Genomic DNA, 15,850 nt, shown 5'->3' on the forward strand with positions numbered 1-15,850 from the left:
GACAGATGCCTGGTGTCAGAGGCATGGTCTCGAGCTCAATGCCAAAAAGTACATCGTCATCCCCTTTGGTAAAAACTTTGTACCCATGAAGTACCACATAAACGGCAGTCTACTTAACGCTGAATGTGTGATAAGAGACCTTGGGACCAAGGTGGACAGTAGTCTCTCCTTTGATCACATCGCCACAGTAGTCAGGAAATCCTATGTGGCAGACCTCATCACAAAAGGGTTCTCATCCAGGAAAAAAGAGGTCATTGTTCCCCTCTACTCAGCACTCATTAGACCCATTATAGAGTACAAATGCCCCTTTTGGAATGTACCTCACAAGACATCTGCAGCAGCTGGAAAGGCCACAGAAGTACCTCACAAAGAGGATTACTGACATCAAACAGATGCGTACACTAACAGTCTCAAAAAACTCCAGCTTTACTCTGTAGCATATTGCCTACACTGAGGAGCTCTCTGCCTAACATATAAAGCTATGTTAAACCCAGACCTGTTATGCTACACCTAAAGAAATCCCAATCCCTCCAAGCTACACGCTGTAGGGACCTAAACGTTGTCAACACAATAAACAGGACATGCTGGAGGGATAGATTCCTGTCCCAGAGACTTCTGTACTCTGGAACAAGCTACCCATCTATGTCAAGCAAAGTTCTTTGTTAGCACTCTTCAAGAAAACTCTTGATGAGTGAATGGGAAATGCACCCCGGGGATCACTTCTGTGGCTTTGCTCGACAGGGGCACAGGAAATTAACTTTCATGGGTGGCGTAAGCCAGGGAACCTTGTTGGCTAGGCTTACTTAGGCCTTGGGCCAATAGCCTAGTACCTGCCTATGAATCTGTGACATCATTGAAAAAGATTAGTAACAAGTACGCCTGTGAAAGAGATCATGCCTGATGACAGCCTCTTTCAGTGGCTTTTTCTGCTTGGCAGATCACCAGTTTCTCCCTGTGAACAATGTGCTAACTTAAATCTCTGCTACCATGACCATCCACGCTGTTTACTGTCTGGCCCACATGACCTTATATTGGGTAGAGATCCTAAAACAGGATTTAGCTGGAGAGATCATGACAAGACCCTGATGGTACAGTTATGCCGACTTGTTCATACTGCACAGAAGGTGGCCAGGTGTGAAATGCATGTATGATGCTGCAGATGCAACATTTATGATAGGAGATTCACCTGAGTGAAGATACAGTTCTTGCCAGGTGATCCCAGAGAGCAGTTTTTCAGTGTTCCTGTGGATAATGGACAATCCTTTAGATCCCCCCACACAACACCATGAAGAAACTTAAATGTTAATGGAACACAGTGGAAGCAGTGAAGCAGTTATTCCATCTATCTTATTCCCTAGGTACTACAGAGACTAACCTGCTACCAAGGCAGAAAAAAAGCTTTTAAACCAAAAACCTGACAGAACCGACTAAAGGGCATGTTAATGTCTCCCTTTTCTCCACTTTTCACCCCCCACTTTCAAGGCACAATGTAGTCATTTAACATATTTGAAGATCATCTGTCTGAATGATACCCTGGCAAAATGGTTGCAAGACTCAGTAGTCTTCAGGATAAAAAATAGAATTCAAGTCCCACCTACTTGGGAGCCATTTTTTGGATCCTAGTAACTGCTCTGTCCTGGCGTTCCGTGAACCTCCTACTACTTTGTTGTTTAAATATACTTGCTGCATTTTTTTACTGAAAATATAACTCTGCTGCTTTGCCTCTCCCTCGGGACTGTTTTCTGCAATCTAAAGCTGCGGCAGTCTACTACCTGCCCCACCATCTTCCACTACAGAGCTGCACTAGTTATTAAAACCTTGCTTAAATATACCTGCTGCATTTTTTACTGAAAATATAACTCTGCTGCTTTACCTGTCCCACGGGACTGTACTCTGCGATCTGAAGCCGCGGCGGTGAACCACCTGCCCCACCATCTTCCACTACAGAGCTGCACTAGTTATTAAAATCTGTAGATGTTTTTTTTTTTCATTAAAGTATCTTACTTGTTCTGCCATAGACTCCCCTCCCTTTTTCTTTGCAACTGATTTAAAATTAACAGCATCCCTTAATTAACAGTTGTCTCTGACTTTCCACCTGATTTACTGTTAGCTTCTGCCCATAAATGTTGCAGTGGTGTTGCCTGTCTCAGTTAAATATAATTGTATAAAAATAAAATCCACCACAACTAAAAGGCCGTAGTTAGAAAAAAACAGAATAATGATAAAACATAAACTGCGGACTCTGCACGACTTATAATAAAACAAAGAATTTATTGGTGGTGAGCGCTTTCGCGTACTCCTGTACGCTTCATCAGACCATGGTATAATTGTACTTTAACCAGTACCTTACCTACTCTAGCTCACTGTTTCAATTCTTCGCTGAGTTCCTTAACTTGTGGAGTTCAGCTTGCTCCTTTTGCCCTCGCTATCGCTCTGGCTCACTTCGCTCCCCACCCTGCCCCCTTATTCCACCTGCCCCACCTATACCCAAATGTATTCATAACCACAATCAACTGACTTCCCTAACACCTCCCACTAACCTATTGCATCATTCTCCAACCACTCCCCCCTTTCTTTCCTTTCACCACTTACTCACTAATTTGTTCTGTGGTGCTCTGTTGCATCACACTGCCCTTTCTCCCTCTAATAACTCCCAAATCGGATAACTTAACTCCACATATACTACCACCACCCCCTTCAACTCTCAGCATATTTGCACCTCCTATTTTCTTAGCAGTTCTCTCCCTAGGTTACCATCTAACTTACTACCACTCCACTGTCAGTAACCACAATCACCTAAACTCCCCAACACTAACCTTTTGAAACGCTCACCACCATCATTGCATATACATTTCACCTGCCATCTTCAACCACACCCGTTTTGAGCTCACCAAGCTCACCTACAAAAAAACTACCCAGTTTACAAATGCACAATATGATCACCAGTTACCTACACACACTGTCCACTGCTACGAAAGAACTTGCACTCAGTAGCGACATCCACCCTAATCCAGGCCCCTCCACTACTTTACCCACCGCTACAAACCTACAGGGACCTAATATCCCCTGCAAGCAAAAACCTTCTGACCTATTAATACTCAGTATAATCATCCGCAGCATCATGAATAAAATTGAAGAGCTACATGCCTCTATATCCTTCTATAACCCTGATGTTGTACTCCTAACTGAGACCTGGCTCAAGCCTCACATCAAAGATACCACCATAGCCCCTCCTGGCTACAACATCCTTAGATGTGATAAAATATCTAAAAGAGGCGGAGGCATTGCCCTACTTTACAGGCACAACCTTACTCTCCCAATAGATATGTAAAGATATCCCTACTTTTGATTATGCAGACACCCTGTTTGCAATTATGAAATTAAACCAGCAGAAACAACTCAACATTGTAGGTGTCTGCTTACCACCAGGCCACAATATTGCCACCGTAGAGTCCATTTTACATTGGACATTCACTGCCATCCTTCAGGAGACACTTATCCTGAGGGACTTCAACATTGATTGGGTCTCTCACAGCATTCCCTCCTGAAGTACCGCTTAAACCTGTTACCTTCACACAGTTTACCCAAACCCCCACCCGTATAGACAAATCCACCAAAAAGGAATCCATATTAGACTGGATCCTAACCCACAAGCCTTCATCTGCAGTATATCTGGTACGTTACCAGACTCACTCAGTGATCACCTACCGACATTCATACTAAGACAGCACAAAAAAAACATAAAACCCCCATCCTACTTTCTATCCGTAATTCCAAAAATCTCCTACCAGACCAGTTCATCAACGCCTTAAAAATAAATTGGTCACCTCCTAAAAATCTACCATTGGATGAATCCATGGAGTATTTTAATATTACCTTCATGGGTATCCTTAATCTTAGCATCAGAGTATATTTCATACTAAAACCAACCCAGCCCCCAGGATCTCAAAGGACACAAGAGCCCTACTCAAACAACGAGACATAGCTTGGACAACCTGGTGTGCCAACAAAACGAGTACATATCGACAATATTTCCTAGAGCTCAGAAACAAAGCAAAAAAACATGCATAATGACAAAAAAGTTATTATATCCAGCTACAAAAAACTCACTATAACAATCCACGAAAATTCTGGTCCATAATCAACCACATTCTCCAACCAGGCAAAATCTCGTTCCCAAACCCTAACATTGAAGGTAACGGTGATATTGCCACACAGTTTAATAACTATTTCACCTTCTCCTTCCAAGAGTTATTCGGCAATTTCCCCACTACTACTACTACAAATACCCCCAAAATATAAAACTGTTACAGTAAGACCAACTTCCAATTCTCTCTTAAACCAGTTCCAACTGACCTAATTCATAAATACCTTGCCATATTGAAACCCACCACTCTTGCTGCTGATAAACTCCCCGCTGATTACCTCAGGATTTCTGCCTCTGCCATCACCTAGCCTACTTCCATACTCAATAGTTCCATAGCTGAACACACTGTCCCCTCTCTCTGGAAAATTTCTTGTCATCCCCCTACACAAAGGTGGTTTTTCGACGTAACTTAGTATAGCTATGGGGCGATAATTACCATCTCCCGTATCAAAAATCTTAGAAAAATGTGTACACACAACTACTGAATCATCATCTGCAATATAACCTGCTAACAAATTCCCAACATGGATTTCGGCCAAACCATAATACCACCTCTTCCCTTATATCCTTTACTGACCACGTCAACCAACAAAGAAGTCTCTGCAACTTAGTATCTGTTGTCTTCCTAGACCTACCAAAGGCATTTGACATGGTATCTCACTGCAAATTACTATCGACTCTCTCTGAGCTCAGTCTGGATAACTCCTCCATACTGTGGTTTAAAAATTATCTGTCCCTCCGGCAACAAGCTGTTAAGTAGCATAACTCTCTCTCTTCCCCCCTCTCCTTCCAGTGGGACATGGTGTTCCACAAGGATCCATTCTTGGTCCCTTACTATTTTCCATCTTTACCAATAACCCCCCCTCGGCTACCCAACAAACTAATGTAGTACAGTATGCTGATGACACCACCCTTATTTGCTCAGCCCCCTCTCTACAGTTACTCCAAGATAGAACCCAAGAAGCCTTCACTACTATTGAAAAATGACTAAATTCCTCCCAGCTCATACTAAACCCATCTAAGATCTTCCACTCATCCAAAGCTGTCACCCCTACCTTGCCATTTTCAATAACATCCTCCAACAATACCCTTATCACACCAGTAACTTAAGCCAAGCTACTTAAGTGTATCTGTTGACCAAAACCTAAAATTCAACAAACGTATAGCACTAACAATTGCCAAAGTTCATAAAAACTAGGTTTACTCTAGCGCTGCAAGAGCTTTCTCACACAGGAATCCCGTATCACTATCTCTCATACCCAGCTACTCTCCACCTTACTATACGCTTCCCCAGTTCTAACTAACCTAAACAAATCTGACCTGAAACTATCTACCTGTTGCAATAAAATCTCAAAATTTGCAATCAGTGCTAAGTTTCATTCTCATCCATTGCCTCTCCTTAAGACAACTAGGATGGTTAGAACTCCCTAACCTACTAAAATACAATCAACTTCTCCTGACCCATCAATTGCTATACCAACCAAATAAAATACCTGCCCTCTCTGGTCTGCTCACCTTCCATAATACTGCACATCAACCAAGATTTTCTAATACCGCCCTACTGACTGTTAACAATTGCTTACATAGCTCAGGACAATCTCTTTATTCCTGTGCAGTTGCTATAGCCTGGAACTCTCTACCCCTAGCATTAGATGTCAAAGTAATAAACATACTTTCAAATCCCTACTAAAAGATCTGTTCAGAACTTGGATAAGTTCCTGTACAGAACCAGACTAATTTCACCTTTTCCTGACTTTCAGCATCCGTAGATCACAGGTGTACTGTGTAGTTTCATTTAGTGCATAGTACTGTGGACCAGGTGTTTAGGCCACCTTTATAGTTATGATTTCTAATTTATGACCCTGTTTATATATGGAAACTTCTTTTGGAATTTATGCTCAAGCAATTGTATATTTGTTGTATAATATGTTGTTTAATTTATTTCTCAGTATTGTAATCACTGTATGCTGCATCATTTGCAAAACTCTGATTTTACTCCTTGTGTATGTTCTATGCTCTTTGTACAAAATACCTATGTTTATATAATTTTTTTATTTTTTTTATATTTTTTGTATGTACGGCGGATATAAAAGTTTACACACTCCTGTTAAAATGCCAGGTTTTTGTGATATAAAAAATGAGACCACAATAAATCATTTCAAAACTTTTCTCACCTTTAATGTGACCTATAGCATGTACAATTCAATTGAAAAACAAATATGTTAGGGGGGGAAAAATATAAGAAATAAAAAAAGTACAATAAGCTGGTTGCACAAGTGTGCACACCCTTAAACTAATAATTTGTTGAAGCACCTTTTGATTTAATTACAACATTCAGTCTTCTTGGGTACACACCTGCCATCAATTAAAGAAACTTGATTATCCCCAAATAAAGTTCAGCTGTTCTAGTAGGATTTTCCTGACATTTACTCAGTTGCCTGTTACAGTAAAAGCCATGGTTCGCAGAGAGCTTACAAAGCATCAGAGAGACTTCATTGTTGAAAGGTATCCATTAGGAGAAGGGTACAAAACAATTTCTACAGCATTGGATATACCATGGAACACAGCGAAGACAGTCATCAAAAAGTGGAGAAAATATGGGACAACAGTGATGTTGCAAACAACTGGATGTTCCTCCAAAATTGATGAAAAGACAAGACAAAAAATGGTCAGGGAGGCTGCCAAGAGACCTACAGCAACACTGAAGGAGCTGCAGGAATTTCTGGCAAGTACTAGTTGTGTAGTACATGTGACAACAATCTTCCGTATTCTCTATATGTCTGGGCTATGGGGTAGGGTTGCAAGATGGAAGCCTTTTCTTACACAGACAAACATCCAGGCCTGGATAAAATTTGCAAAATAATACATAGTCTCCAAAAAGCATGTGAGAAAATGTGTTATGGTCTGATGAGACCAAGACTGAACTTTTTGGCCATAATTCCAAAAGGTACGTTTGGCTCAAAAACAACACTTCGCATCCCCAAAAGAACATCATCACCGCGGTGAAGCATGGTGGTGGCAGTATCATGCTGTGAGGTTGTGTTTTTTCAGCTGGAACTGGGGTTTTAGTCAAGGTGGAGGGAATTACGAACAGTTCCAAATACCAGTCGCTTTTGGCCCAAAACCTTCAGGCGTCTGTAGAAAGATGAAGAGGAATTTCACCTTTCAGCATGAGAATGATCCCAAGCATACATCCAAATCAACAAAAGAATGGCTTCACCAGAAGAAGATTAAAGTTTTGGAATGGCCCAGCTAGAGCCAAGACCCAAGTCCAATAGAAGATCTGTGGGGTGACCTGAAAAGGGCTGTGCACAAGAGGCCCTTGCAGTCTGACAGATTTGGAGCACTTTTGCAAGGAAGAGTGGGCAAATATTGCCAAGTCAGGATGTGCCATGCTGATGGACTCCTACCCAAGAAGACTGAGTAATATAATTAGCTAAAAAGGTGCTTCAACAAAGTATTAGTTTAGAGGTGTGCACACTTATGCAACCAGCTTATTGTACTTTTTTATTTTTTATGTTTTTTACCCTAACAGATTTGTTTGTTTTTCAATTCAATTGTACAGGTTATAGGTCACATTAAAGATGGGAAAAATTTTGAAATTATTTTTTGTGGTCTCATTTTTTATATCACAAAAACCTGGCATTTTAACAGGGGGTGTGTCAAGTTTGTATATCTACTGTATCTGGAGCTTTTCTCCCCAGGCCTCTGCTGAAATCAGTCATCTTGTGTCCAGTTGGACTAACCCGGTAAAACAAATGGAAAATGTATTAATTTATTTATTTTATATTTGTTGACCCGACTGGGCTACAGATGCCCATTTTCAGCGGAGGCCCGAAGAGAAAAGTTCTAAAAGAAAAGAGAAATTTTACATATTGAATACATATAGAAATACGTTCATCAGTACCACAGATTACTGCATTACAATGCCACACATTACATTCATCAGTACCACACATTATTGCATTACAGTGTCATGCATTAAACTGTGGCAATTGAAATACATAGAAATACATTCATCAGAGGAATACATTCATAATTACATATTATATACATAATAGTACAATAGTTGTTGTTGTAATGTCTTTCGGCTTTTCCCGGTTAGGGGCCACCACAGCGGAACTCCAGTCCGCTAATGATTGGCAGTAGATTTTTATGTGCCGAGTTGCCGACCCTGACGCACAACCTTCAATGAAGGTACGCCCATTCACGAATGTCTCCACACAGAAGACGCTCTAGCTGAGAATCGAACAGGGCAAGGTCTTACTGTGAGGCGACAACGCTACCGCAGCACCACCACTGCAAATAGTGCAATAGTTACATAGCTGAAATATTTTACTAGTTATGTTTGTACAGTGATGTACCAAGAGGAGAAGATAAAGTAGTAAGTTTGTTTATTGAAGGAAAGGAAGAGAGAAGAGAAGTAGAAGGTTATAGGGGAGTGTTTACGAGGGATAATTACATTGGCAAGCCCATTTTTCATGAAGGTATTTTTTGTAGCGGTTTTGAGTTGATTGGGATGTTCAAGGGATCTTATATCTAGTGGTAGGCTATTCCAGGCCTTGGAAGGGTTAAATCTATAGACTAGGTGACCCATTTTGTCCTTTGTTTGTAGATTTTGTAAATAAATAAATCCTCTTCTTCCTTTCATGGGCCTGCCTCTATCTCAGTGGGAAAAGTAGAGTTGATCTTACCCCTCTTTGAAATGTTCTTGACCTAAGGGACTATAGAAAGGGTCCTCCCAGAGACTAGGTTGCAGGCAGATAAAATCTAATGCAACTCCTTCACCTTTTGGAGATCCTGACACTTCCTTCTCGGTTACCTTTTCTAGCAAGCAAGGCTACTACCCATACCAAATTGTTCTTTGCCCTAGTTTGAAATAATTTTTTTTAACTTACCTGCTTGTTTCTTTTCAGGTGAAACCAACTGATGAGAAGCTGCGAGAACTGAAGGGTGCAAAGCTTGTGATTGATGTCATCCGATATGAGCCCCCACAGATAAAGAAAGCACTGCAGTATGCCTGTGGCAATGCTCTTGTGTGTGATAATGTGGAGGATGCACGCAAGATTGCCTTTGGAGGATACCAACGACATAAGGTAAGACTGTCCTTCACTTCTGCCAGAAGATGGTGGTGGTGGTTTTGTCAGAAGGCAGTGGGCACGATTGAATCCCCCTCCTAAATGGTGTATCACTTGTCTGAGATCTGCTGAATATTGTGCTTGTGCCTTCAGCATATCTGCCTTGGAAGTATTGACAGTGTTACCGTATCATATGTGTTTTACTCCATCTTTGTTAAAAGATGTGGCCTAGGATTCTACATGTTGAATGGAGTTGGGGGAGGTTGAGGAAATGTATCCAGTTTATTGCATTAACCTGGTTTTATTTGTTTAATACAGAATTTGTTGTAAATGCCCTCTAATCCAGCTGCTATTGCTAATGTACTAGTGGATACATTTATCTCCAGTCTCTCCCTATAATTACTTCTGAACATGTCCTTAAAACTTTTCCCAAAATCAAAAGTACTAGTTGTATGGGTCCAGACAACATACCAGGTTGCGTTGCCACTAAACATGGGTTTCTAAATTCACTTCTAAGCCTATTTGGATGTATTCAGTCAATCTGTTTATTGGGAACAGGCCCAAAGCTTTGGAGAATAGCCATTATGGTACTGTTTACTAGGGTAGCCCAGGCACTGATCCTGAGAACTGTTAACCAGTAAAGGTTAAAAGTTTTATTTGTGAAGTCATGGAGAGTGTTAACTAAATCTCATTTATGAGTTGGCATTCTTTCTACACAAATTATTTTGGCTTTGGAAAGGGTAAGTCCAGTTTACTGAACTTGGTGGACTTCTATAAGAAGGTGACTGAAGCACTGGGTAATGGTCACTGAGTGAACACTGCCTACCTGCATCTAACTAAGATATTTGACATTGTCCCTCACTCTGGTATTATTGAAAATCTCAGTCATTTGGATATTAACTTCTGTGTAATCTGTTGGATAGCGAACTACGTTTCTGTCCGAATACATGCAGAGAGGGTTGCTGACATTTTTTCATCTAAAAGACTTGACACTAATGGAGTGCTTGTGGTCTCTATATTGAAGGAGTAGTTGTGGTCTCTATATTGAATCTTGTCATTTTTGGCATATACTTCTGCATTGTCCGAGCTGAAGTTGAGAGCCCCGTGGTTGACAAAGTTTTGAAAACGACTGCAAACTTGCCACTGTTAGTAACACTACAACTGATACTCGTATCCTGCAAAAGGGTCTAAACCACATTTACACCTGGTGATACAACCATGGGCTTAAGCTCATTGCTGTAGAATGTAGTATAAAACCCACTGGGAGACCAAAACATCTGTGTATCTACTAGATTAAAATCTTATTTGATCACCACATATCAAGTTGTTAGGAAATCATTATACCTCACCCTTCTAAATACTAAAGCCATATCCTCCAGAGCAAGGAAGTCAGTTTCTTTCTACTCCTCTCTTATTGTGTTTGTAATAGAAACCTTGTAGCATGTACCTTTTCAAACATACTGCACAACTAGAAAGACCACAACTCTCCCTAACGTGGAAGGTCTCTGGTATGAGCACCTTAAGTTCCATCAACCAACTCGGAGCCCTAACATTTTAGCTTGTAGGCTTTGCATGTGAACTCCTCTTGGCACCACCCTGTCCTGATTAACTTCTTACCTTTCCACCAAAGCTGAAGATTCCTCCAGAACCCAGTGGAAGGACCTTAGCCTGTATTGCAGTGTAAGCAATCTGTTGGAAATCCCCAGGAGAATGATCTGTGGAACACTACATCAAATAATGTTATTCCCTGGCCATCTTAAACAACCTTGATTAGACAAGGACCGATAAATTCACCCAATGACTGTGTACTGTGGTCATTATAGTTGCAGGAAACAAATTACTGGGATTTGCATTGGCTGGTCTCCTAATGGTTTACAATGCTGATTGCCCAGTAATGACCTGTGAACGTACGTTTGGAAGACTTTCGAGGAAAGTCGGGTTGACCAGTTAAAGGTTATCGTACTTTGCTGACAAGTTAAGGCTTGTCGTACTTGTTATTTTTTCATGTTTAATATGTATTAGACATGTCAGGAAAGCAGCAACTTCAGTGAGCTTCACACTACAGTTCTGTGCCTGCTGCTGAGCAGCAGACTGACACCAAGTGTTCATCCTAGCCTGGTGATTAAAGCCTTCCAAGGCAGTAGGTTGGTATTATTCCTCAGGAGCCCCCAGGGGTGAGGCTACATAAAGAGAGCACTGGACAGTGCTGAAGATTACCTTGGAAACTGAACTTCAGATGGATGTTCTATATCTGGGTTATAGTAGGAACATTCAAAATAAGTTTCTAACTGTAGTGTACGGTATTTTGTTGTTTGATATAAATTCTGTACATTGCATATATTTTGAGTTTTGCTGGTGGAGCTTTGTTCTGTGGTTATTGCAGTTATTTAAATAACTTTTCATCTTGTGGCCCTTTGATATGGTATATGATGTAACTATTTATAATACTATATAGATATTGAGAGCTACTGTTCGTATAGGTTACCACTGTATTTACTTAAATCAAACTTTGTTTTTTGCTGTATCAGGTTGTCTTAAATAGTGTAATTTTTTAAGTGCATGTAATGTATTAGGCTACAGTTGCCAAACTGACTTTGGATCTTGCCTTGTTTCACATATTTTGCATTTAATGTTTCGTCCTGTGTACCATATCAGTAACGCGTCCCATTGGTAGCATAGCACAGCCTGCTGCCTGTCATTTACAACAGGACATCACTGGTGATGGCTGTGGTTTTGAATTTGCTTTTCAACTGTGACAAATTGTTTCCTTGTGTAAACCAGTCTGTTATTGGCCAAGGAAGGCATCTACTTTTCCTTCTGTGAGCCAGAAGGTACAGTGAGTATTCAAAGGCACTTGCATTAATTTCATTTTCTGGTTACCAGGTTTCTGCAGCCTAGCTTCATTACTTTATTTTTGGGTTAATAGGCTGATTATTTTTTTTTTTGTAATAGTTATTGCTGGTGCATCAGTTACCAGAAAGTGAATGAGGTCTGATGGCTTCAACCACTGCACTGTGCATATGGAGGTTTGTGAAAGCTTTGCATACAGTGAATTACTTTCACTTTGACTACTGAAAGTTACTTGGGTTGTGTTGCAGGACTATAGATTATTCTGTTGGCAAATGCCTGTACTGTAAGGATCATTAACTGTTTTGTTGACTTTGTATTGCTGAGTTTGACAGTTAACTGCATCAGTGCAGTGTATTTTCAGTAAACCAGTGGTCTGTCATGGAGCTTTTCTCCCGGAATTTGAATTCTAATCTTCTTGAAAGTGCTGCACGGTAAAACACACCAGCTTCAAATTATAGTTTCATAGTTCCATTCCAAGTTTAGGGGTGGGGAGCCATCTAGAAGTTTAACATCACTCTTGTAATAGTGCAAGACTAGATGTTCTTAGTGTTTCACTGTTGCAGCCATCACATTTAGGTTATCTGCCTGCAGGTAGCCCTCAGTCAGCCTGAATACCAGTGTCTTGGGATTTCTGCATCGGATGCTGTCACTTCTTCCATGACGTCAAGTCATCAGGGGGTATAAAACATGCAGCCGACGCCATTACATCAGTCTTGCTTGCTGTGCGGTGCCGGAAACAGAAGCAGTTAGCAAGTGCTGGTCGACCGTCTCCTGAAATTTTTGCTTTTTGAGTTTCAAACCCGAAGTTTTTGAAAAGATAAGTACCCCGTTGGAGATCCTTTTTTCTTGCTCTAACCAATGTCAGAAAAAATTAACAATCGTCTTGCGTGTGGAAGGCAAATACCTCACAGAGATTTTCATTCTTATTGCATCACCTGTTTAGGCTGAGACCACGACGTCCCTCACTGTCTGTTTTGTGCCTTGTTCAACGACAAAGCTATTCGTCGTCAGGCTATTTTTGTCTCTAAATTCTTTCACTCTTGATCTCTGTATTCCGAAATGGCTTTGATAAGCCATCCGACTACCGATCTTCTGAAAAAACGTAAGGATAAAGACAGAGACAGGCCGCATAGGTCCAAAACTGCCGACGACGCTACCGTTAAGCTAGTCACCAGTCCGCTGGTACTCAGTGAGGTGCTTTTGCAGCCCCCGATACCCACTCCTACAGATTCGCAGGCCTCTACTGAGACCCATTCGGAGTCCAGTATGCCGCGAGATGCTTCTTTGACTATGGAACCTGCGGATGTCTCTACCTTGGATGGGTCCAGAGTGCTGTGTAGGCACCGGCTTCTGAGGGTGTAGTCAGGCCAAACCAAAAATACCGAATTTCTCAGGCCTAGAGTTTGCACTAAGCCTAGGAAACCGACGACCAAAGCTCATTCTCGGGCCCACATGCCACAAAAACAAATGCTTAGAATGGCTGAAGACCTCACTACTTTAATTACGGGAAGTCAGCCTTCCCCCTCAAAAAGACCAAGAGCTGATTTTCCTTCGGATTCTTCGGATCAGGAGTCTGATAACTCTGATCCTTCTAATTACCAGGACATACCCTTATCTACCTATGAGGATTCTGATGCAGAGGATTCCTTTCCCTCTGCTTCCCCTCCAGAAGATTTTTCTTTTGGTGAAACCCTGCTTACCCTTAGAGAGCATTTCCGCTGGGAGAGCCAGGACTACTCTGTCCAAAAAGAGACACTGGGAATTTTTAAACTTGCCTCAGCACAGGCCTCTAGCTATCCCTCTTGTTCTAGAAGTTGTAGATGATGTCTTCTTGGAATCCAGCCTTACCCCTGATACTTTGCCTCCAGCTCCCAGGAAACCTGACCGGTACTATAGAGTACCCGACTCACACAAATTCCTCTTTAAGAATCAGACAGGGATTCCAGGGCTTTAGACAGATTGGGTAAGAAGGTGTACACCTCTGCTACTTTTGCCACATTAGGGCTTTAAATTGCCAGTTTCATATGTTAAAGTATCAGCAACATATTATGGAGCTAATTAAACAGAAAATGATGTTGATTCCTGATTGTGCAGAACACAAAAGATTTACAAGAGTTAATGTATTCTGCTAACCAAGTTGGTGAACATACTTTGCAATGTGGGTTTGATGCCTTAGAAGCTTCTTGCAGGGCTGCTTTCACTGGGTCTGTTCTTAGAAGACATGCTTGGCTTAAGGAACAAACCTTGCCAGATCATGTCAAAGCAAAATTACTAGATGCACCATTAAACCAAGAGCATCTATTTGACAGTAAAGCAGAAGTCCTCGAAAGGATGGAGGAGAAAGCTAAATCTATGCAAACTGTTAAAGATTTCTTACAGGTACAGCCACCTATATTCAGTAGGCATTGGCCTTCTAAAAACTGGTCTTTTCCAGTCCCTCCCAGGCCTTCTCAGTCCAAATCCAGGGGCGGCAGACCACCAAGTCTACAGTCTCAGGGTATGCACAGATCTAAGCAATGGAGTGCTCCCACTTCCAAAACAGGAAATAGTAAGCCACCATCCTATGGTAAAATTGCACAACGACTTATCCTTAACTCTTCCAAGCCTTGCACCTTTAGGAGGGAAACTTGCCCTGCATGCCAAAAACTGGGAGTACATTACCCAGGACAGATGGGTCTTAAGCATTGTTTCCCAGGGATACAGATTCCACTTCCACTCACTCCCAACCCTAAGTGGATGGCCAGACCTCCCCCAAACTAGTGGGCAGAGGCCCAAAAGCAAATACTTTCTCTTCTCAGTATCAAGGCTATTCAACCTATCCCAGCAGAACAAAGGGGACAAGGCTTTTATTCCAGGCTGTTCCTGGTACCCAGAAAAGAAAACTCTTGGCATCCTATCCTGGATCTGTCTATTCTCAACACCTTTCTGGTGGTTCCAAAATTCAAAATGCTAACTCTCCAACAGCTGCTTCCTATGCTAGCCAAGGACTCCTGGAAACAATGATTCCTATCATTCATTGCCTAAGGACAGAGTTCCTTTGGTGGGCAGAGGCCTGCAACCACAACAAGGGACTCCCTTTCACTCTACCCCCTGCCGCCCAAACCCTAACAGACGCATCAGACTATGCATGGGTGGTTCACATGGCAGGACAATGCATTCAAGGCAAATGTAGCCCAAAGCAAATGCACCTGCATATCAATCAAAAAGAAATGTTAGCTGTACAGAGTGCTCTGACCAATGCCTTATTCTTCCTGGGCAACTATTGGTAAAGACAGACAACACCACAGTTGTGTGGTACATAAACGAGCAGGGTGGAACCCTTTCTTACCCCACTCTGCAGCCATGGCTCTGTGGAACACAGCCTTGAGCAACCAAGTGTACCTGCAAGCTCAGTTCCTGCCAGGCAAACTAAATTCACTGGCAGACGACTTAAACAGAAATCTCATGGACCCACACAAGTCGAAACTGGAACCCATAATATTCAAGCTTTTGATGAACAGATGGAGGGCACCAGAGGTGGACCTCTTTGCTTCCCATCAAAACTATCAATTGAGCAAATATTGCACCAGAACTCCCCACAGCCAAGCTTGGAATATGGATGCCCTGTCCTTTACCTGGGAAAGCCTCTCAATCTGTACCTTTCCCCCTCTGCCACTCCTCTTGAAGGTTCTACTAAAGATCAAACAGGACAAGCCAAGGACAATCCTGATTGCGCCAGACTGTCCGCCAGCACTGGTACCCCCTTTTGCACAGTCTAACAGTAGTGCCACCGTGG

The 15,850-nt window shown here is 41.8% G+C and overlaps 1 protein-coding gene across 1 annotated transcript in view; it reads left to right on the top strand.

Moving 5' to 3' along the window:
* SMC1A (structural maintenance of chromosomes 1A) overlaps positions 1–15,850 on the top strand; it is a 1,753,330-nt gene that overhangs the window by 644,057 nt on the left and 1,093,423 nt on the right. The window contains exon 14 of the mRNA XM_044060554.1: positions 9,064–9,243. Within this exon, the coding sequence (XP_043916489.1) occupies positions 9,064–9,243 (180 nt within the window). The remainder of the gene's footprint in view (positions 1–9,063; positions 9,244–15,850) is intronic.

The sequence above is a fragment of the Protopterus annectens genome, chromosome 1.part0, assembly GCF_019279795.1.
Source record: "Protopterus annectens isolate FY-2018-M chromosome 1.part0, PAN1.0, whole genome shotgun sequence".
In the NCBI taxonomy this organism is placed as follows: domain Eukaryota; kingdom Metazoa; phylum Chordata; order Ceratodontiformes; family Protopteridae; genus Protopterus; species Protopterus annectens.